This window comes from Xenopus laevis, chromosome 6S, assembly GCF_017654675.1.
Source record: "Xenopus laevis strain J_2021 chromosome 6S, Xenopus_laevis_v10.1, whole genome shotgun sequence".
NCBI lineage: Eukaryota > Metazoa > Chordata > Amphibia > Anura > Pipidae > Xenopus > Xenopus laevis.
Genome location: NC_054382.1, coordinates 20,596,044 through 20,617,888, shown reverse-complemented (window position 1 = coordinate 20,617,888; position 21,845 = coordinate 20,596,044). Strand labels below are relative to the sequence as shown.

Below are 21,845 nucleotides of genomic sequence, written 5' to 3'. Positions count from 1 at the left end.
AGATTTCAAAATTAAATATAAATAAAATCTGTTTGCTCTTTTGAGAAATGGATTTCAGTGCAGAATTCTGCTGGAGTAGCACTATTAACTGATGTGTTTTGAAAAAAACATGTTTTTCGATGACAGGATCCCTTTAACTATCACCCTTTTCATAGGCCTCTCACGTTGTAGCCTGAAGGAATGCAAATGCTGTTTCATATTGCTTTCAAATAATAATAAGCGAAATGCCCCCAGGAACAGAAAGGCAGAATGTAGTTGGGTCAAATGTTAAACCTATGTCTACCCACATTACTTTAAACATTTATCTTGAGCATTTTATCATTCCTCTTATAAAGGATCTCCAATAACACCCTTTTCTAAAGATGACAATATACAACACTCGTGAGTTTGCTTCTCCCCGACAGAAAGGTTAAACTATTTTGATGTAGCGCAAACACATCCTCATGATACTAAGCATTTCCTTTAGCAGGAATTTCTCTTTCAATTATTCCGGGGCGAAAGCATTTCCATGGTAACGACTTCAAGCAGAATGTTATAAGAAGCAAAACTAAAGTGGTGTTTGGTGAAAATCATGAAATATAATGAATAAATCACATTTTGTTTTTTATTTTTTTTTTTACAAAAAAATGATTTTCTTCCCTGGCATTGTACTTTGCAGAGAGTGAACCTGTCCTTTGATTTTCCATTTTACGGCCATTTTCTACGTGAAATTACTGTGGCGACCGGAGGTAAGTACTGTTCCACAAGTTCACCTTCAGAAATCTTCTATGAGCTTTGCTTCAGGGACTGAATAAAATCATGTGTACGCAGTGTTCAGCAATACTGGGAATAAAAAGAGAGCGTATATTTAGAAATGCATTTTCAGGATATTTAAGGAGTTTTAAACCCTGGGAGAATAATTCCCTTTGCTTCATAATAGCAAAATGATTGGAGGCTTTAAAGCAGAAAATTCATTTATCGTGGCTTTGTACCAAAGATTTTTATTTCTGCACTTATTTCTTCTCTGGCCATATCTCAGGAAGATTACAATATTTACAGAACATCTACACTCTTCAGGCAGTTAGAAATATATGTCTTTTCAGGGATTCTGTCAGGATTTTTATGATGTCGTTTTTATTTCTAAATTACACTGTAAATAATTCACTCTACAATATAAAATTTAATTCCTGAACCAGCAAGTGTATTTTTCTAGTTGTAATATTAGTGTGTAGCCACCATCTCAGGTCATTTTGCCTGGTCATGTGCTTTCAGAAAGAGTCAGCACTTTAGGAGAGAAATGCTTTCTGGCAGGCTGTTGTTTCTCCTACTCAATGTAACTGAATGTGTCTCAGTGGGACCTGGATTTTACTATGGAGTGTTGTTCTTAGATCTACCAGGCAGATGTGATCTTGTGTTAGGGAGCTGTTATCTGGTTACCTTCCCATTGTTCTGTTGTTTGGCTGCTGGGGGGAAAGGGAGGAGGGTGATATCACTCCAACTTGCAGTAAAGCATAACAGAAGTTTATCAGTACAAGTCACATGTCTGGGGGCAGCTGGGAAACTGACAATATGTATAGCCCCATGTCCCATTTCAAAATTAAATTTAAAATAATCTGTTTGCTCTTTTGAGAAACGGATTTCAGCACAGAATTCTGCTGGAGCAGAACTATTAACTGATGCGTTTTGAAATGTTTTTTCTCCCATTTAACGTTCAGTAGTCATATTTTCTTTTACAATTTTGCACTTTTGTCTGTGATTATTTTCTGCAAATATTGTAATCATGTTATTTCTTTAGAAGAGAATTTTTAACTTTGTAGCTGTTTTATTCATATGTGGTCTCCCAGCCATATAGCATAGCAATCGTAATGTTATCCTAAAATTCTCTTGAACTGGCTTGTGCATAACATCGGCTATACTCAGAAGAAACCCACTTATACATCATGGATGTAAATGTTATAGTATGATATGTGTGCCTTGAGATTATAACATGAAGCAATTAGTGCAGGTATGGCATCTGTTATCTGGAAACTCGTTATCCATAAAGCTTCAAATTATACAAAGGTCATCTTCCATAGGGGCAGATTTACTAAAGGCAGATTTACTAAGTGGCTGTCGCTAGTGAAAATTCGCCAGAAATCCAATCCAAAGGGACATCAACAATTTACTAACAGGAGCTAAGGACAATTCGCTAACGAAAGAGGCCGTCGCTAGCACAGTTTGACACCCTATCGCCAGGCTAATTTTACGCTCAGGCAAACGATCGTAACTCCGCAAATTCACTAAAGTGCAAATTTTACAGAACATTACCTCTTTCGCCAGCTTAGACCTTGCAAACTGATAAGTTAAATCTACATCCTCCTCAATCTTATGTCAGTGACATCATATCCTGTACGCCGAAAAGTCATAAAAGTTCTAAAAAACGCTGTTTTTTTTTTATATTTTAAAGCGGGATTGCCTTCAAAAGTCCTAACTATTAAAGATTTTTGTGTTAACATTTCTTTGTGTTAGGGTGGGCTCATGTCTAGGGCATTAGAGGATCTCTTTTGTCTTTATCTTGCTTCCTCTGACATTTCTTATAATAAGTGGCCACTTCAAGCATTTGCACCAACATCTCTAATAAATATATGACCTAGATCTACCCGCCCTGTTCAAATTGACCTAAGTGTAAGAGTAGCTCACGCTGACCAATTTATGCTAGTGAAACTTTGCCTGCGTTCGTCTACAGCAACTTTGCATTTTATTGAATTAGTGTAGTGGTAGCGAATTTGCACCTGGCGAAGTGAAGTGTGGTGGATCCTTCACTGGCGAAAATTCATCCTTTAGTGAATTTGCCCCCTTGACCCAATTTTTCGAAATAATCCAAATTTTAAAAATAGTTTCTTTTTTCACTGTAATAATAAAACAGTAGCTTATACTTGATCCTAACTACGATATAATTAATCCTTATTGGAAGCAAAACCAGCCTATTTGGTTTATTTAATGTTTCTAGTAGAGTTAAGGTACGAAGATCCAAATTACAGAAATATCTGTTTCTGGAAAGCCCCAGGTCCTGAGCATTATGGATAATGGGTCCCATACCTGTATATGTTAATGACGTGAAATCATTAGAAGGGACATAGCAACCTTCTTAGACTCATCGCAAAAAGATTGATAGAGACTGCAAAAAGAAGGGGCTTTAATATCGTAGAATTTAGGTTCTTTTGTAATGCATAAAAATGCATCAGTACCATAATCAGGTAGGGAACTGTCTTGAATGCTATGAATTTTATATCTGCTGCCAGATCTAATATGTTTTTCTGCTTCCATTTCTGTTGTAAAGAGGGAGCACTACCTTGTCTCCTGTCAATACCTGCAAAGCATAACTATGTGTAAAGTTCATTCAGCATTGATCTGATGGGAATGTAGTCTGGCAGCTGTACAGCAAAAGAAATTATCATTGTAATGAATCAACTTCTGAGAAAATGCCCTTTGCTGTTTTGGTCCTGTTACAGTTCTTCCAGCTACTATTTGGCAACATAAAAGACAAAGGATTTTATATCTTAGCTACTCTTGACTAGGGTTGCTACCCAGCCGGTATTTTACTGGCCTAGCCGGTAAAACACCTGCCAAGGCCTGCGGCCTGTAGTACAAATTTACCGGCAATGTAGTTGCCGGTAATTTGTAATACCCTTAAAAAAGCCCTTGGCCCGCCCTCAAAGTCTACCGTGTTTCTCCACCCCTTTTGCATCACAGTGCGTGGCTCCACCCCGTTTGCATCACAGACCGTCCCCTTTTGTTCCTGCCCCCCCCCCCACAAGCCGGTAAAATTTTAAGAAAAGGTGGCAACCCTACTCTTGACTGGTACAATTTGTTGAATGTTCTAGATACCTAAAATTTAATTGGAGCCGGAGCATATTACTAATGCAAGGTGAAGCCGATTTGGAATGCAGAATGTTCTGCAGTCTGTCCAAATAAGATTCTTTTTTTAAGGCAAACCCTACTTGATGGGTTAGTTAAAATGCATGAAATACAATTTTCAGATTCTACTTACCGAATTCAGATTGTCCAATCTCATTACAATTCTGTAAATAAAAAGAATATTTACTATGAATATGACCGATGGGCTAGAATGCAGGAGATTCTAAATTGGTTGTGGCAATGTTGAAGTTGTACAACTTCATTTAATAAAAGATCCAGATATATTATTGTAGAATAACTAGCCATATCACTACTTTTGTGAGCCTATATATTGTACAGAAATTGCTTGTTACATTTTATATATTGGGTCTTTATGTTTTGTACAATACTTCACACAATTATTAATTTGGCATATTTTACATCAAGTTCAATGTGTTTCCAGTGGAACTGTCTGATCTGCATATTTTGGGGTCCATTAATATAATCTGTTTGTGATTATTTTAATGGATCTGTTGTGGTGTGGTTACACAAAGTTGACTGGTAAACACATAAAGATAGACCAACAGACTGACTAATAATGCACATATCTGAAACCATTAGTCAATGTGGAAATTCAGAGATTTGTGCTGCCCACATTTATACTTCCACCAAGCTCTCCCCACCCCTATATTGTTCACATTCAATCTGGAAGGGCATTATATATACGGCATTATATATACAGAAACTGAAGAAGGCTAAACAAGTGCATTTGGGTGGAGAGGCTAGTGCATCTGTTGTTATTGGAGATATACTAAATACTTATAACACACAGACTTTTTTGGATCCAACCTGTAGAGAGTAACATAACTATCACAAAACACAGTTGCTGAGAGTGTTAAGTACAGAGCAGAGCTACAATTGCTATGTTAAATTAGAGACTGACCAACAGTACAGGGCAAATTTACATAGGGTCGAATATCGAGGGTTAATTAACCCTTCGATATTAGACTGCCGAATGTAAATCCTTCGAATATCGAAGTCGAAGGATTTACCGATATTCCTACGATCGAACGATCAAAGGAATAATCGTTCGATCGAACGATTAAATCCTTCGAATCGAACGATTAAATCCTTCGAATCGAACGATTAAATCCTTCGAATCGAACGATTAAATCCTTCGTATCGAACGATCGAACGAAATTCCTTTGATCAAAAAAACCTTGGAAAGCCTATGGGTACCTTTCCCATAGGCTAACATTGGCCTCGGTAGGTTTTAGGTGGCGAACTAGGGGGTCGAAGAATTTTTTAAAGAGACAGTACTTAGACTATTGAATAATCAAATGATTTTTAGTTTGATTCGTTCGATTTGAAGTCGAAGGTCGTAGTCGAAGTAGCCCATTCGATGGTCGAAGTAGCCAAAAAAAACATTCGAAATTCGAACTATTTTTTAACATTGGTGTGTCTTAGTTATATTATTCATTAAAGAAACATTGTTTAAATTGTCATGTGCACATCTTTAATATTTTACTAATACATTAGTGTTGCACACAGATATTGTATGTATGTCTTTTCTAGGGATGTACCGAATCCAGGATTCGGTTCGGGATTCGGCAAATTAGGGGTGGGAAGGGAAATCATGTGACTTTTGTCACAAAACAAGGAAGTAAAAAATATTTACCCCTTCCCACCCCAACTTTGCATATGCAAATTAGGGTTCGGATATTCGGTTCGGTATTCGGGCGAATCTTTCACTAAGGATTTGGGGGTTCGGCCGAATCCAAAATAGTGGATTCGGTGCATCCCTAGTCTTTTCAGAAACTTTCAAGTAAAGTAACTATAATCACCAACACTAACAGCACTAGCAGAACGTCATGTACACAAATCAAAGTCATCTTTATTCAATGTTTGGTCTCAAACTTGAGCCATTATCAGGAATCCCAAACCGTGAACCCCATTTATAACCAAATAAAGGTGCTAAGCAGTGTGAGACCATGACAAGGCCCACAATGATATATTAGGGTAGCAAATCAAGTAAAACAGCAAAAAGCAGAATAACTGCTATTCAATCTTTATTGTGCCTTTCACACAACATGTTTCGGGCAGCAAGTACCCTTTATCAAGTGTGATAAAGGGTACTTGCTGCCCGAAACATGTTGTGTGAAAGGCACAATAAAGATTGAATAGCAGTTATTCTGCTTTTTGCTGTTTTACTTGATTTGCTACCCTAATATATTGAAGTTAACCCTGTGGTTGCCTGTGACAGAGCACCAGTGCAAATCAGGAATATCCAACCAATGCTGGGTGCATGCGTGTTACCTTCGAATGTGAAGGCCCACAATGATGATGTTATTATAGTTGTAGGTCAAACCCAATGAAAAATTACAAAAATATGAGAATAAATCAAAATATCAAATGTACAGTAGCTCGTTATTATTAAATAGTTGTAATAGCCACAAATGCCAGTGCCTATAAGTCCAGTTGTGTGGTCAAAATGTGTTGAATATCTATATACAGGTATGGGACCTCTTATCCAGAATGCTCTGGGCCTGGGGTTTTCTGGATGAGGGCTCTCTCTGTAATTTGGATCTCCATTCCTTAAGTCTACTTGAAAATCATTTAAACGTGAACTTAACCCAGTAGGATTGTTTTGCTTCCAATAAGGATTAATTATATTTCAGTTTGGATCAAGTACAAGCTACTGTTTTATTATTACAGAGAAAATGGAAATACTTTTTTAAAATGTGATTTTTTTTTTATTTTAATGGAGTCTATGGGAGATGGCCTTTCTGAAATTCTGTGCTTTCTGGATAACAAGTTTCTGAATAGCCATCATTCTGTCTGTCTGTCCTCCTCGTCTGTCTTTCTGTCACCAAAAGTTTTTTGTTAAGAGAGCAAAATTTTAATTTTACCTTAAAATAAAATCATTTTAATTCTTTTACAGTAATTATAGTAATTGTAGCTGAACAATGTTTCTAGGGCTCAGTTTTGCCATCTCTAAAAAGCAAATATAGAAGCAAACATAAGAAACACTTGAACAGTAATTACGTATCATCTCTGATCTAAGAAAGAGAAGCAAATACAAAATCTTTCCTATGGTAATTGACATTAATTAACATAAGGTAAATCGGTCGGAGAGATAAAGAACATGATGAATAGCAAGGAGACAAAAACTTTTTTTTTTGGTTTACTTTTTTAGGAATTCAATTTTTCAAAATTTCCTGGTTTCTCTTATTGTAATTGGTTTAATTACTTTTCAGATTGTTCAGCATCAGTGGTAGCAGCCTGTGAGTGTAATTGCCTTAACGTGTGCTAAACTGCAGAAATTCTGTACCAAAATAGATGAACCGTACTTATACCAAGATACACTTCTTACAGGCAGACACAAATCTCTTAGAAAATGCAAATAAAGATGCCTGACATGAAAAATTTAGATTTGTTTGTCGCTATATCCATATTATAGTCTAAAATATCATCATAATTGCATAGATATTATATATCAGTCATATAATATGTGTGTCAAGTATAAATAAGTATATTTGCAGAACACATACATGAGCATTTATATACAGAGATATATGTACAGTATATACAGTTTTTAGGTCTCACTCTATAGTATATATAGTGAATAAAGTACCCCCTCTTGTAAAATATGAGGATATTATAAGTTAACGAGGAGTTTCATGACCATATAAAAACACGAGGCCAAAGGCCGAGTGTTTTTATACAGGGCATGGAACTCCGAGGTAACTTCTAATATCCTCATATTTTGCAACTGGGGGTACTTTATTTATTATAATACACAAATTTCAATGAGTCATGTGACACAAATGACATCAGAACTCACCGTTTATAAGGATATAATTTACAGGATATTCCGTGTGTGTGTGTGTGTTTTTTTAGTTTTTGAATTATTTGCCTTCTTCTTCTGACTCTGTCTAGCTTTGAAATGGTCTCTATTGATGGGCAACTAATCGGCTCTTCTGCGGGGCGACAAATCTCCCAGAACTGCCTTCTGCCTGCTATAATGAGAAAACACCAGCGCTAATGCACTCGCGGCTCTTTGATTTCTGAAGTCGCCCGAAGTTTCCTTGTGAGGCAACTTCGGGCGACTTCGGAACAAACAGCTCCAGGTAAAAGTATACAGAAAAAAAAAGACAAAGTAATAGGGTTGCCACCTTTTGGCCCTGTTGAATCTGGGCAGGAGGCGGGGCCGGGAAGCAATGGGGCAGGGCGTGACATCAGGGGCGGGGCTATGATAAGGAGATCACTGGTTTAATCAAAGGGAATCTTGCCTGGTTTTCCTAATTTGGAAAACCAGGCAGGCAGCCCTTCAAAAAAACAGGTTGCCCGGGTCAAAACCAGACAGGTAGCAACTCTACAAGGGAAGTGTCTTTTTTTAAGAGTTAGCAAAACATAATCAGCACCAACACTACAAAATACTAACATTGTATATGGATAATACGGCTTTAAACTGCTAGATTTTTATAATATCATGTTATATATATAAAATGTCTCGTAAGTGTGACTAAAAAGATAAGCCCACATGGCAGTCCTTCTGTTAATTTCACTGTTGTCGGCCTGAATATCTGTCTTCATTAAAAGTTTCTTGCCATCTGAATATTACTTTATATGATTTCCTTACCTCCCGCTGTCAATTGTTCGTGTGTCTAAAAAGGATTTTCCCAGACTGAGCTTTATTACGTTTTTTTCTGACTTACAAACGACACGACCTTCTCCTGTATTCAGTATTTCCATTAATAATGGAAGTGTTAAAATTCGAAGACATAATTATTTTGCTTTTTCCCCAAGCCCCTGTACATTAAAAAAATGGTTGAACATGCATTACTTACAAAGCAACCCAAGGAGAATGCCTAAGATCAATGTTACCACACACTTAAAAACCTTTTTCAGTACTAATTTGGAGCGGAATGTTCTTTCTGATATTTGTGTTCCATTTATGGTCCTGTTCAGATGATCATGTGCCAAATGACCCTAAAGCCTCCCTCCCAGCCCGTGCCCGCCCACATCCGAGTTCTGGGTTCCTTTTATAGACCCGTGCGACCCACTCCACCAATTACGTCACAAAAGGGGTGGGGCGAGCAGGCGCGTGGCTATAAAGCTGGAAGTAGGAAGCCGGCATATGAAGGTGGCGGGTGGGGAGAGCAAGAGAAGAGCTCAACCCGCACCAAGCCACCCGCGAAGAGATCCGCGGTCTCCCTTCACTTTCCTGCATTCCCCTCTATTTCTGCCGATTCTGCACAATTTTAGCGACGAGTCTGATGTTCGCATGCACGGACTACTTCAGTGACATCAGTGGAGTGTTTTTTGCAGCTTCAGGAGAGGTTCTGCACATGTGCGTGATGTCACTTCCTGTGATGTCACATCCAATTATGTCACGGACCTGGACATTTTCAGTGGCACTTGGAAATCCCCCTTTGTTGCTCTTAGAAAGTTGACAGCTCTGAGAATGCTTGGACAATATGTAAACAGCCACTGACAGACACTTTGGGCCTTTATAGTGAGTTGTTGAAGTGAAGCCTAGGAGTATAAAACTGCTACTATCTCAGAAACCATTTAATATAAACAAAAACTTGTGTAGATGACAAAATGGTCAGAGAAGTACTTTTTTTTAGTTAAGATCCATCCCCTTTAAAAAAACATTGTGGCTAAACAGCCAATGCTATTTCTTAATTTATTATCTACTTATTAACCCCTTGTGCTGTTGAGGGATATTAGGAACCATGCACTGTTAGGATGGGACCTAATGGAATGTTCTACTGTATTGGGTGGTCACAATGTCCTTCAGTTGCAGACAGGACCTAAAATGCAATATACAGACCAGGGAGTCATAGCAGGAGGGGCCATGTGGAAAACTGTAGAGGAACCCAGGAGGGGTTCCACTAGACTGCTGTTATATTACAGCATATTTTAATCATATAGTGTACTTTTATTTTTTTGTTGCTTATTAGATATCTGCTATTCTGCATGTATACAATGAGAATGGCTCTCAGCTGAAACTGAGTGGCAGTAATCTCAGAATTGGGTGATTATTACCCTCTATTAATACCAACTATAAATTACAGGGGTTGTAGAACATAGCCCTGGTCTACCCTAGCCATGCCCAGTTGTACCCAGATACTCCCTTGATCCATTATATATACATACACTATAAACAATATACTGCAGGTATGGGACCTGTTATCCAGAATGCTCTGGACCTGGGGTTTTCCACATAAGGGATCTTTCTGTAAATTGGATCTCCATACCTTAAGTCTACTTAAAAAATAATTTAAATGTTAAATAAACCCTCTAGGATTTTTTTTTTGCCTCCAATAAGGTTGAGTTGTGTCTTAGTTGGGATCAAGTACATGGTACTGTTTTATTATTACAGAGAAAAGGGAAATAATGTAAACAATTCTGAATTATTTGATTAAAATGAAGTCAATGTGAGATGGCCCTTGCGCAGGGGCGGACCTGGGGCTGCTACCGACCAATCCACGCTTATAACAACAGGGCGAGTCAAATGGGGGGCACATCACTAATGCAATAAGAGAAATATGTCTCTCTGCACTAGTGGAGCCCAATTTTAGGGTTAAAATCTGGAAATTCTGCTTTTAAAGTTACAAGAGGCAGCTTTCTGCCACCCCTTGTTACTGGCCACTCACTGCTGGCTGAGGCAGGGTTCTCACATTGCCTCATGGCCGGAGCGGCCCTGCCCTCCCGTAATTAGGAGCTTTCTGGATAAAGGGATTCCAGATAAGGTATCCCATACCTGTATTACACTGTTTATATACAGTAAGGGGCAGATTTATCAGGGGTCGAATAGTCAATTAGAATTTAGATTTGAATTTTCAAGTATAAAAATTCACACATTCAAATTTTAATCCCCTTATTCGAATATAAATTTGAATGTGAGATTTATCACGCTCGTCCATGGAAACAGTCCTAATTCCTTAAACCTGCCGAGTTCATGTACAAGTCAATGGCAGAGGTCCGCTGAGCCATTTGGAGAAGTTAATAGCCTTCCTGACATTCAAGGGGTTTTTTTTGGGAGAAAAATTCATACAATTCAAATTTTTGGGTCAGAACCATTGGATCGAATATTAGCCATTCAAATTTTTTCTTAAATAACCTCCCAGTCGAATTGTGAGTGTATATATTCGAATTTAAAAATATTCACATGAATTCGAAAATTCGACCTTTGATAAATGAGTCTCTATATGTTATGCAAATATTTTATACCAAATCATTTAATTTACTGTAAAGGATATATACCTTAAAATGCCAGAAATTGTATCATTCTGTAAAGATCTAAGAAATGTGATGCCACACAGCCTAACCAGTGCTGCCAATCTTCAGTTTAAATGTGTTATACTGTTTGCTGCTGGGCAAAGCTTTTCTTCAAAGAACACTTACCAGACTAATAGCTAGATTTCAACTGCTTAACTCCACATTAGAGAAAAAGGCATTGCACTTCTTAATGGATAATGAATGATGTGGCAGTATAAGTAGAACAGCTTTAATGCATAATGCTAAGGGAGTATCTGCTTGTGGTAAAGGCAATTACTGACCCAGCATTATTCTCGTGATCCACCAACTTTATTGTCCAATTCATTTTGCTGGCAAGGTATATTGTTATCAATATTGGCATGTTATTGGTATGCTTCATATTCCAATTTAGCTATTACTTTTTGCATTAAGGAATAGGGAAAATCACATTCTGTTTAACCGGATTTCCCCGAGCTCATGGTGTTTCTTTAAACTTTCAATTGGTCTTCATTTTTTGTTTTTAATCGCTTTTGAGTTATTTGCCTTCTTCTTCTGAATCTTTCCAGCATTCAAACGGGGGTCACTGACCCCATCTAAAAAACAAATTCTATGTAAGACTACATATTTATTGTTTTTACTACTTTTTATTACTCATCTTCCTATTTAAGCCTCTCCTATTCATGTTCCAGTCTCTTATTCAAATCAATGCATTGTTGCTAGGGTAATTTGGACCCTAGCAGCCAGATGGCTGAAATTGCAAACTGGAGAGCTGCTGAATAAAAAGCTAAATAACTCAAAAACCACAAATAATAAAAAATGAAAACCAATTGCAAATGGTCTCAGAATATCACTCGCTACATCATACTAAAAGTTAACTCAAAGGAGAACAACTGTTTTAAATCTACTAGAAAATCATGTAAACATTAAATAAACCCAATAGGCTGGTTTTGTTTCCAATAAAGATTCATTATTAATATCTTAGTTTGGATCAAGTATAAGGTACTGTTTTATTATTGCAAAGAAAAAGGAAATAATTTTTCAAAATTTGGATTATTTGGATAAAATGGAGTCTATGTATGTAATAATTCAGAGCTTTCCAGATAACGTATCCCATACCTGTACCCCTTGGTGATAAAAGATTTGCAGCACTTGTATATACAATACAATACAATAATGCATCTGAAAATCAAATCTACTGGAGAGCTCACAGTATTCTATAGTCATTAATCTTTATGTTGCTTAAAAGGTCAAAGTTAGAGACCCGAATAAATTGTATGTTTCCTTATTTAATATTAATATTAAAGGGGTTGTTCACCTTCCTAACACTTTTTTCCATTCAGTTGTTTTCAGATTGTTCCCCAGAAATAAAGGGGCAAATTCACTAAACGCCGAAGTGCCTAACGCTAGCGTGAATTCGCCAGCGTTGGGCATTTTCGTTAATTCGCCAATTCACTAACGAACGATGGCGTAAATTCGCTAGTGTTACTTCGCACCCTTAGGCCTGGTGAATTTGCGCAACGGACGTAACTACGCAAATTCACTAACGCGCGCATTTTTCTGAACGCTACCTTTTACACCAGACTTCCTTCGTCACCTCAGACCAGGCGAAGTGCAATAGAGTAGATAGGGATTGCTTCAAAAAAAAGTTACGATGCTGGCGTTTTTGCATTTTTTATGGGTGATAGGCTGAAAAAGAGCAAACATTTTTTGGGGCTACCCTCCTTCCCCCCTACATTTCCTAACTCATGGAACCTTAACTATACAGTGGACACATGTGTAGGGCAAAATAAACATTTTATTTGCTGTTTTGAAGGTATCCCAGGCATTTGTAGTGATGCTACATATACCTCCATTGTAACTTCAATTTGGCGCGGTATGCAAATTAACCATCGCTAGCGTAACTTCGCTTTGCTTGGCGAATTAACGCTAGCGCAACTTCGCAACCTTACGCTGCCCCTGAGCACATCTTCGAATTTTAGTGAATTTGCGGAGCGCTGGCGAAAATACGCCTTGCGAAGTGCGGCAAACCGCGGCGAAGCGGATGCCGGCGCAACTACGAATCTTAGTGAATGTCCCATAAAGACTTTTTTCAATGACTTTCCATAATTTATTTTTTAGTTTTTCCAAAATCTAAGTTTAAAGTTGAATGTTCCTGTCTGATGTTTTGTCTGGCAGCTCAGTAATTCAGGTGCAGACTCTAAACTGTTAAAATTTTGCAACATGTAGGGGCAGATTTATCAAAGGTCGAATTTCGAAGTGAAATATACTTGGAAATTCGACCATCGAATGGCTATACTTCGATTTCAAATATCAAAGTCAAAGTTTTTTTTACCGGATTTGACCGTTTTGCGGTCAAAGTAAAATCGTTCGATCGAACGATGTCAGTGATCGATAGAGCGATTTTACTTTGACTACAAAAAAGGAAGGTCCCCTTAGGCTAACATAGCACTTGGCACGTTTAATTTGGCGAACTATTGAAGTCGATCGAATATTTGAACTATTTTACTTCGAATTATAGGTCATAAGTATCCTATGCAATGGTCGAAGTTTCCAAAAAATTACTTTGAAGTTCAAATTTTTTTTACTTCGAAAATTCCCTCAAATTCACTTCGACCCTTGATAAATCTGCCCCTTAGTTGATTTCTCAGCAGCATTTCTGGAGTATTAGCAACTATTGTATCAATTCTAACAGCTGTCTGTAATGAAACTCAGAGATTCTGCTCAGCAGGGACAAAGATAAGAAATTTATCAACTAAATGTATCCATTTAGAACAGTTTACAGGGTCAGCGACCCCCCCTCCCAGAGCTGCTTCAGAAGGGGAAAAATAACACTTTACACTTCAATATTAGAAAAACGGTCACAAATAGAAAATGGAAAGTCATTGGAAAAAGTCGTTATTTCTGGTGATCTATCTGAAAACAACTACCTTATATACTCGCGTATAAGCCGAGTTTTTCAGCACCCAAAATGTGCTGAAAAACTCAAACTCGGCTTATACGCGGGTCATACCTCCTTCCGCGGCCCCAGCAGGACTGTCTGTGACTGACTGTGTCGCGGAAGGAGGTATGACCCGCGTATAAGTTTGGTAAAAGCTGTAGATGTACAAATATCTCTGCCTTCGTGTCTATTCGTGCTGTATCAGAGTTTAGTGGCACACCTAAATTCAATCCTCCTTGGCTGCTGTAAATATTAATCTTCAGGAGCCTTTGCTTCAGTCCTGAGTACTATGCCATAGTGTTTCTAAATGCATAAAGAAGAACCAGCCTGAACTAGTGTACTTAAGTCTCTTCCTATTCTTTTATATGTAAGGGTGGCTTAGATTATCATCTTATGACTTGTTGCGGAAGCCCAGCTTATGCAGCTCCTGAACTGATCCAGGGTAAAGCCTATATTGGCTCTGAGGTAAGAAATCTGTAATTAATAATCAAGAGTATCTAGAAGTGGTAGATTGTGAAACATTGCCTATTTGCAATGTCATCATTTTTATACTTTAATTTCAGAGGCACATTTGTTCTTTATTCCGCCAACCCTGTCTAGTCATCAATCAGTGCAATAACCATTTCAGTAAAACAAGCTTTATAAGCATGTCCTGTGATAGAAAAGGGGGAATTGTGGTGCATATGGCACAATTTTGATTTTATGTGCCGAGTCTGAAATGCAATCTAAGAAAACTCCAGGTGTGTGTTCATTCCCCTCTTGTTCAAGAAAAGTGCCAATGCCTCTTCTCCGTGGATGTATATGATGTTGGGAGATAAGCAAAAGGAGCCACAACTTCTCTCATATCTTCTTCTTTGCACTGTCTTTGTGGATGCACAAATTCTGCATTATCCATCCACCTGTCACGTTTTACTGTGACAGAGGGAAGAGCAGCAGACGTGAGGGCCGGGGTGGGGAGAGCGACAGATGGGGAGGGCAGGGGGGGAAGTGGCAGAGGGAAGCAAACATGAAATAGGGGTAGACAGAGGACCCTTTAACAGGTACCTGCCCAGTGTCCCCCAATTGTTGCGGCCGGGTCACATTCACATTTTGAAATCTGACATGGGGCCCCTAGGCTTATACACGAGTCAATACATTTTTCCAGTTTTCTTAGGTAAATTAGGTACCTCGGCTTATACACGAGTATATACGGTAGTTGTTTGAAGGTGAACAACCCCTTTAAGTTGTAAAGAAAAACTGAAAAGTTGTTCCTATTTGAAAGAGAATTTTGGAATTGTCACAGACATTTATGTCAAACCTTAAGACTTTCTCAAATTATAGATAAAAATCCAGCTTTACAGATTTGTATCAGGCGTGGAAGCAACTGTCCTTTACTCTACTTCCTTGGGCACTTGGTGAGCAGAAACCAGTTCTCAGACTAGAACAAATAATCAGTGATGCTTCTCTAACGTATGAACAACAGCACATATGCAGGGAATTATGGCAATGTGTAAAAGTCTTGCATGTGTAGAAGGGTAGGGATTTAAACGGTGCAATTGTTGGTGGGGAAAAAGTGTTACCCAATCTAGGCATGGGGTGGGACTCTTACTGGTAAAGAGATACCAGGTGATTGTTCCATAGTGACATATAAGTGAGAATGGAATCTTCTTATTTTGGTGATGCGGGGATCCTGGGGCAGAGGAGGACAGGGGCTCAATGAGATTACTCAAAGATGCATTTGGTGAACATTGGCAAAGTTTAGATACAGTAGGTGAGATCCTACATGTAGGATGAAGGAGTGTACAGGGTTAGTAGTACCTTAGGGGTGTTCCACCTGTGTAAAGAGTATGTAGAATCTGGGTTATGAAGCTTCCATTGGCGTTCACCTTACTGATGTGTCTAAAACCCCAGGTGGGACTATTACTTCAGTAATTGTCTGAATGAAATACTCCATACCCCGCTGAGTAAAGCAGCTCTTTGTAACCAGTGCTCTGCTGAAGTTCACAAGGGTTGTGGTAAAAGCCATACTGTGCATATTTCTGGTATTGTCAATACTAGTGTTGCAGACTAAAATGTAGCTTTTTCTGGCTGTGGATTAGGAAATTTCAAGTGTTAGAAAGCTTATCCAAAAACTTCAAATTCCAGTGGCCTGATGGTATTGAAAAGATTATACGTGATCGTGCTATACATAGGGGGCATTTAAAGGAGAGCAGAGGAACCCTATAGCTGCCCCCTCCTCTGGATCAGAAGGGTCATTTACGTCTGAAGTGCAGTTTCAAGTGCAATCAGCATGTGTTTTCCCATAATGCAGTGCTTTCCAAAAAAATTCCATGGCCATTGACTTTACAAGTGAGCCTTGTGCCTGATGCAGTTGTAGCTGGTGCATCACAACACAACGACCTTCACCTTTTTCCATAAATCAGATGCAATTGTACTGAAAGTTTTACAAGTTCAATTATATTTACACACACACTTTCTAGTGCTTTTAAACCCATACATGCTAAGGTTTGCTTTAGCAATTTAAAATTCTCATTAATCACTTTATAGTATACAGATTCCACTGAAAGAATATCTTTGATCGGTTAAACCAGAAATTGAAATACAAATCAACTTGATTTGACTTCTACTTGAAATTAATTTAGCTTATAGGCGCAGTTGCCTGATTGTTCCCTTATGTTTAAATAAAAGTGTGGGGGGTTTTCTTGCATGATTATTTATGCTTGAATGCTCTCTTATAATTCTATGATTTTCAGTTTAATTTATTGGAGACTGAAATTCAGCTAATGTGGAGACTTCATTTTCCTTTCATTTATTAGAGGAGCTTCAGTATGAATGTTTAATGCAAATTCATTCAACATTTAATGGTCAGACTTTGAATACATTTAGAGTGGTGTTTTTATAAGTTAGGTAAAATATATGAGAGAAATACTTAAGGGCACATGTACACAAGTGCAATTTCAAGAATTCCAGCATCATTGCAGTCCGGTTGTGTCCGATTTGCCAGTATTAGCACCAGGGCCGGACAAAGCCGACTGGGTACCCTAGGCAACCCGGCCGGCAATTTCACTCCCCCCCTTGTGTGTGTGTGTGTGTGCGCGCGAATGTGTGTGCGAACCCTGATGTGGAGGGGAATCGGAGTGGAGGGCCAGAGTGGATAGGGGAAGAGGGAAGGGCCAGAGTGGATAAGGGAAGCGGAAGACAGGAGGCCAGATTGGATAGGGGAAGCAGAAGGGGGGGGAGCAGAGTGGATAGGGAAAGCAGAAGAGAGGACGGCCGGAGGGGATAGGGGAAGCAGAAGAGTGGAGGGCCGAAGTGGATAGAGGAAGAGGGGAGGGCCAGAGTGAATAGGGGAAGCGGAAGAGGGGAGGGTCGGAGTGGATAAAGGAAGCGGAAGATGGGAGGGCCGGATTGGATAGGGGAAGCGGAAGAGGGGAGGGCCGGAGTGGATAAAGGAAGCGGAAGATGGGAGGGCCGGATTGGATAGGGGAAGCGGAAGAGGGGAGGGCCGGAGTGGATAAAGGAAGCGGAAGATGGGAGGGCCGGAGTGGATAAAGGAAGCGGAAGATGGGAGGGCCGGAGTGGATAGGGAAAGCAGAAGAGGGGAGGGCCGAAGGGGATAGGGGAAGCAGAAGAGGGGAGGGCCGAAGTGGAAAGAGGAAGCGGAAGAGGGGAGGGCCAGAGTGGATAGGGGAAGCGGAAGAGGGGAGGGTCGGAGTGCATAAGGGAAGCGGAAGACGGGAGGGCCGGATTGGATAGGGGAAGCAGAAGAGGGGAGGGCCGGAGTGGATAGGGGAAGCAGAAGAGGGGAGGGCACATTAAGTTAACAGGCATCTATTTGTTTTTATGTGCTGTGTGGTCTGTAGGCAAATATTCCTGTCTGTCTACTCTCAACTCCCTCACTAATTAGTATGGGATCTATCATCAGGAATGCTTGGGACCAAGTGCTACTGTATTTATTGACATTCATGCAAGGTAAAAAAAAAAAAAAAATAGGAACTTTTATATGTTGCAGATATATTTTTTTGACAGTTTTACCATTGTTTCTATGCTGGACATTTGTCTGCATAAACCTTTTTTCAGCAATAAATGCCAAAGTCGTAAAACACTACAGTATAAGTAAGCAAATCATTGTCCATGGACATTTCTTATTTTTGGTTCACAATTAAAATCAAGAATGCCTATTTCTCAGTGCTTAATGTTATACTACAGGTATGGGATCCCTTATCGGGAAATCTATTATAATAAACGTTATTAATTCCGCCACATGACTTTTGGCCACTGTAGTTTTACTTTCCGAGGAACAGTTGACATTTAAGGGATGCATCTGGCGTGTTGCTTAGCACTCGTCACGTTTATGATGTTAAACAGTATTTTCATATATTCACTTTCAAACAATAAAGTGAGAAATGCTTGACTTGTTTTAACAATGTCAAAAGGAAACATTTTCACATTCAGAAGATTCATCAATATTAAAGTTTTTTTATGACAGTCCTGTCTCGCAAGGCCTAGCAGTATGATCATATTTTATACGCAGTGTTTAAAAGATGAACAGTTGAGGGCTGAATAGTTTAAAGGAATGCAGCAGACTGGGGAGCAGTTTCCATTTTTTTCTTAAAGGCACAGTAACACCAAAAATTAAAGTGTTTTAAAGTAATGAAAATATCATGTAGTGTTGCCCTGCACTGGTAAAACTGATCTGTTTGCTTCAGAAACACTACTATAGTTCATATAAACAAGCTGCTGTGTAGCAATGGTGGAAATTGAAAAAAGGCTATATGGCACAAGTTAAATAGTGGATAACAGATAACATCATTGTGTTCTACAAGATTATCTACTATCTGCTGTGCAACCTGAGCATTTTCTCCTTTGAATGGCTGCCCCCATTGCTACACAGCAGCTTATTTATATAAACAATAGTAGAGTTTCTGAAGCAAACACACCAGTTTTACCAGCGCAGGGCAACCCTGCATTATATTTGTATTACTTTAAAACAAATGCTTTTGAAGGGGGTGTTCGGGATTATACTGTATATCCTATACAGGTATGGGATCCGTTTTCTGGGAAACCTGATATCCAGAAAGCTCCTCATTATGGAAAGACTGCCTCCCATAGACTCCATTAAAATCAATTAATCCAAATTTTGAAAAATAATTTCCTTTTTTTTTCAGTAAAAATAAGACCGTAACTTGAACTTGGTCCAAACTAATATAATTAATCCTTATTGGAAGCAAAATCAGCCTATTGGGTTAATTTAATGTTTGCATGATTTTCTAGTAGACTTAAGGTATGAAGATCCAAATTACAGTAAGATCCCATATCCAGAAAACCCCATGTCCCGAGCATTCTGGATAACGGGTCCCATACCTGTAACTGTATTGTACCTGGGTTGTCCATTACATTGTGCATAATAATAATAATAATAATAATAAATGGATAACAAATTTGATATACTGAGTAATGAACTGAAGAGGCTGTTACACCTTCCTGTGTTATAAAGATATTAAAATGTGTTATTAGTACAGGGGTGTCCAAACTTTTTGCAACAAGGGCCAGATTTAGTGAAGTGAAAATGTGTGAGGGCCGACCATTCAACCTGACATCAATTCGTAGCTAGCTTGTGATCAGGATCATTCTGCAACTCCCAGCATCCCTCTTATTTCAGGATCTCCTCTATAAATCAATAAAGCCCAAGTTAAAAAAAAAAATACATGCTGCTGTAAAGGTGCCAAGTATCACTGCCCAAAGTGACCAACTGCAATCCCAGAAAACTTCTCAATCAGTTTCAATATTCACCATGAAAGCACAGAGTACCTTAACCCACATCAGCACTGCTCTGTGTCCAACCCAAAAGCCACCAAACTGCCAGCCCAGTGCCACCAACACAACCCGTGTCCCAGATCTTATTGATAGTGACATAGGTTTGTCAGTATGACAGTGTCTGTATAGGAAGCCGAGCACTGTCCAGTGCAGAATGAGCCCATGACAGACTGAGGGTCAGCTCCAGAACAGCCTAAGCCCAGTGGCAGGAGAATAACGAGGCCATTGCCAGAGCCGGGCACCTCCCAGCAAACACAGTGTTTAGTAGTGAGACATTCCCTGTCCGTCCTCTCCCTCACACAGGCCTCTCGCTCCGACCCCCACCCCTTGCCTGCAATATCCAAGCCTACCTACAAACCACTCCCATCGAGACTCTTCAGTCAGTCCCGTAGTGTCTGGGCCGGTGCTGGGTGGAATGCAGCTTCTGGGAGTGACATGCGTGCTCACCAACCAAACCAAATGTCCCGACGGGGCCCCGTACGATGTAGGCTCCTCCTAAAAGCAAAACACTCCCCCCACGATCAGCAGTGGCAGTCGCTGTCATTGAGCAAATAGCACTGAATCACCCAGAGCTGCCGATAAAGGATAAGTCAGGGCCGAACATTACCAATCGTGTTTATTTGCCTCTTCTAATCTTTCACTGGACTGAATCTGCCTGTAGCACCCAGAGGTGCTGGGGGCGCATACAGCATACCAAAAGATGCAATACCTCCAGTTTCATGTGCGGGCCTTATTCTGGTATATTTTTGGAATCTGCTGCGGGCCAATTAAAAATGGATCGCGGGCCGTAGTTTGGACACCCCTGTATTAGTACTTTGTCCAACTTTCTTAACATTCTACAGTGCAACTGTTAGGGGCAGGTTCAATATTATTGCAGTCATGATTTTTGCTATATTAAAAAAAAATGACCTGTCACAATGCCATCGATGTCAATGGGACATGTATCTTTGGCGTTCAAATAAGTTAATTATAGAGTTTTTTATCCACTTTTAAAAGACAAGTAAATCCATAAAAAAAGACATTTTCTATTATCTCACCATGCCCAAATCCTTTAAAAAAAATTTAAATGATAAATTGCGATGAACTTGATATTCATCTCCAAACAAGCCAATTACACACCAAACTTGTCATACCCACTTTTGTACAGACTCCTCTCCCTAAGTGCCTGTGTCTTAAACATGGGGCATGTGTATTAAGATCCTGCCCGAAGACTTGCGTGCGATTAGACAATCCTCTCTGATTTCCTTCTGCCAGCTCATGAGACCATAGTGAATGGATTAAATTTTCAGGCTCAAGGGCACTTGATGGCTACATGAATCAATTTACTGCTCCTTTTTCTGTACCTTTTTGAACATTGGCCCTGTGTTCTTTAATGAGCCCTATCATTAGTGACAGCTCCAGGTAATTTGCTGAATGACTATTGTATAGCAAAATAATCAAGTTTTCAATTTTATAAGGACATGCTCACATTAACATTAAGTTGAGTTTGAGTTGAGTGTCCAACTTTGGTTGAACTCCAGTCACATTGCCAAGTGTGGTACATGTCACGTGGCAGCTACACAATTAGGGGCACATTTACTTAGCTCGAGTGAAGGAATAGAATAAAAAACACTTCGAAATTCGAAGTATTTTTTTGGCTACTTCGACCATCGAATTGGCTACTTCGACCTTCAACTACCACTTCGAATCGAACGATTCGAACTAAAAATCGTTTGACTATTCGACCATTCGATAGTCGAAGTACTGTCTCTTTAAAAAAAACTTCAACCACCTACTTCACCACCTAAAACCTACCGAACATCAATGTTAGCCTATGGGGAAGGTCCCCATAGGCTTTCTTGTCAATTTGCGATCAAAGGAATTTCGTTCGATCGATGGATTAAAATCCTTCGAATCGTTCGATTCGAAGGATTTAATCTTTCGATCGAACGATTATTCCTTCGATAAAAAAAGAATAGCGGTAAATCCTTCGGCTTCGATATTCGAA

General features: G+C 39.2%; 1 protein-coding gene and 1 long non-coding RNA gene across 2 annotated transcripts in view; one reads left to right on the top strand and one right to left on the bottom strand.

Moving 5' to 3' along the window:
* Window positions 1–21,845, top strand: part of plxdc2.S (plexin domain containing 2 S homeolog) — a gene marked incomplete at its 5' end in the record, with an annotated part of 248,605 nt that overhangs the window by 131,980 nt on the left and 94,780 nt on the right. The window contains 1 exon segment of the mRNA NM_001093186.1: window positions 659–728. Within this exon segment, the coding sequence (NP_001086655.1) occupies window positions 659–728 (70 nt within the window).
* LOC121395001 lies at window positions 591–20,640 on the bottom strand. The gene is made up of 3 exons (XR_005962167.1): window positions 20,209–20,640; window positions 4,010–4,040; window positions 591–822 (listed from the first exon to the last, which is right to left on the bottom strand). It is a non-coding gene; the product is annotated as an uncharacterized LOC121395001 (long non-coding RNA).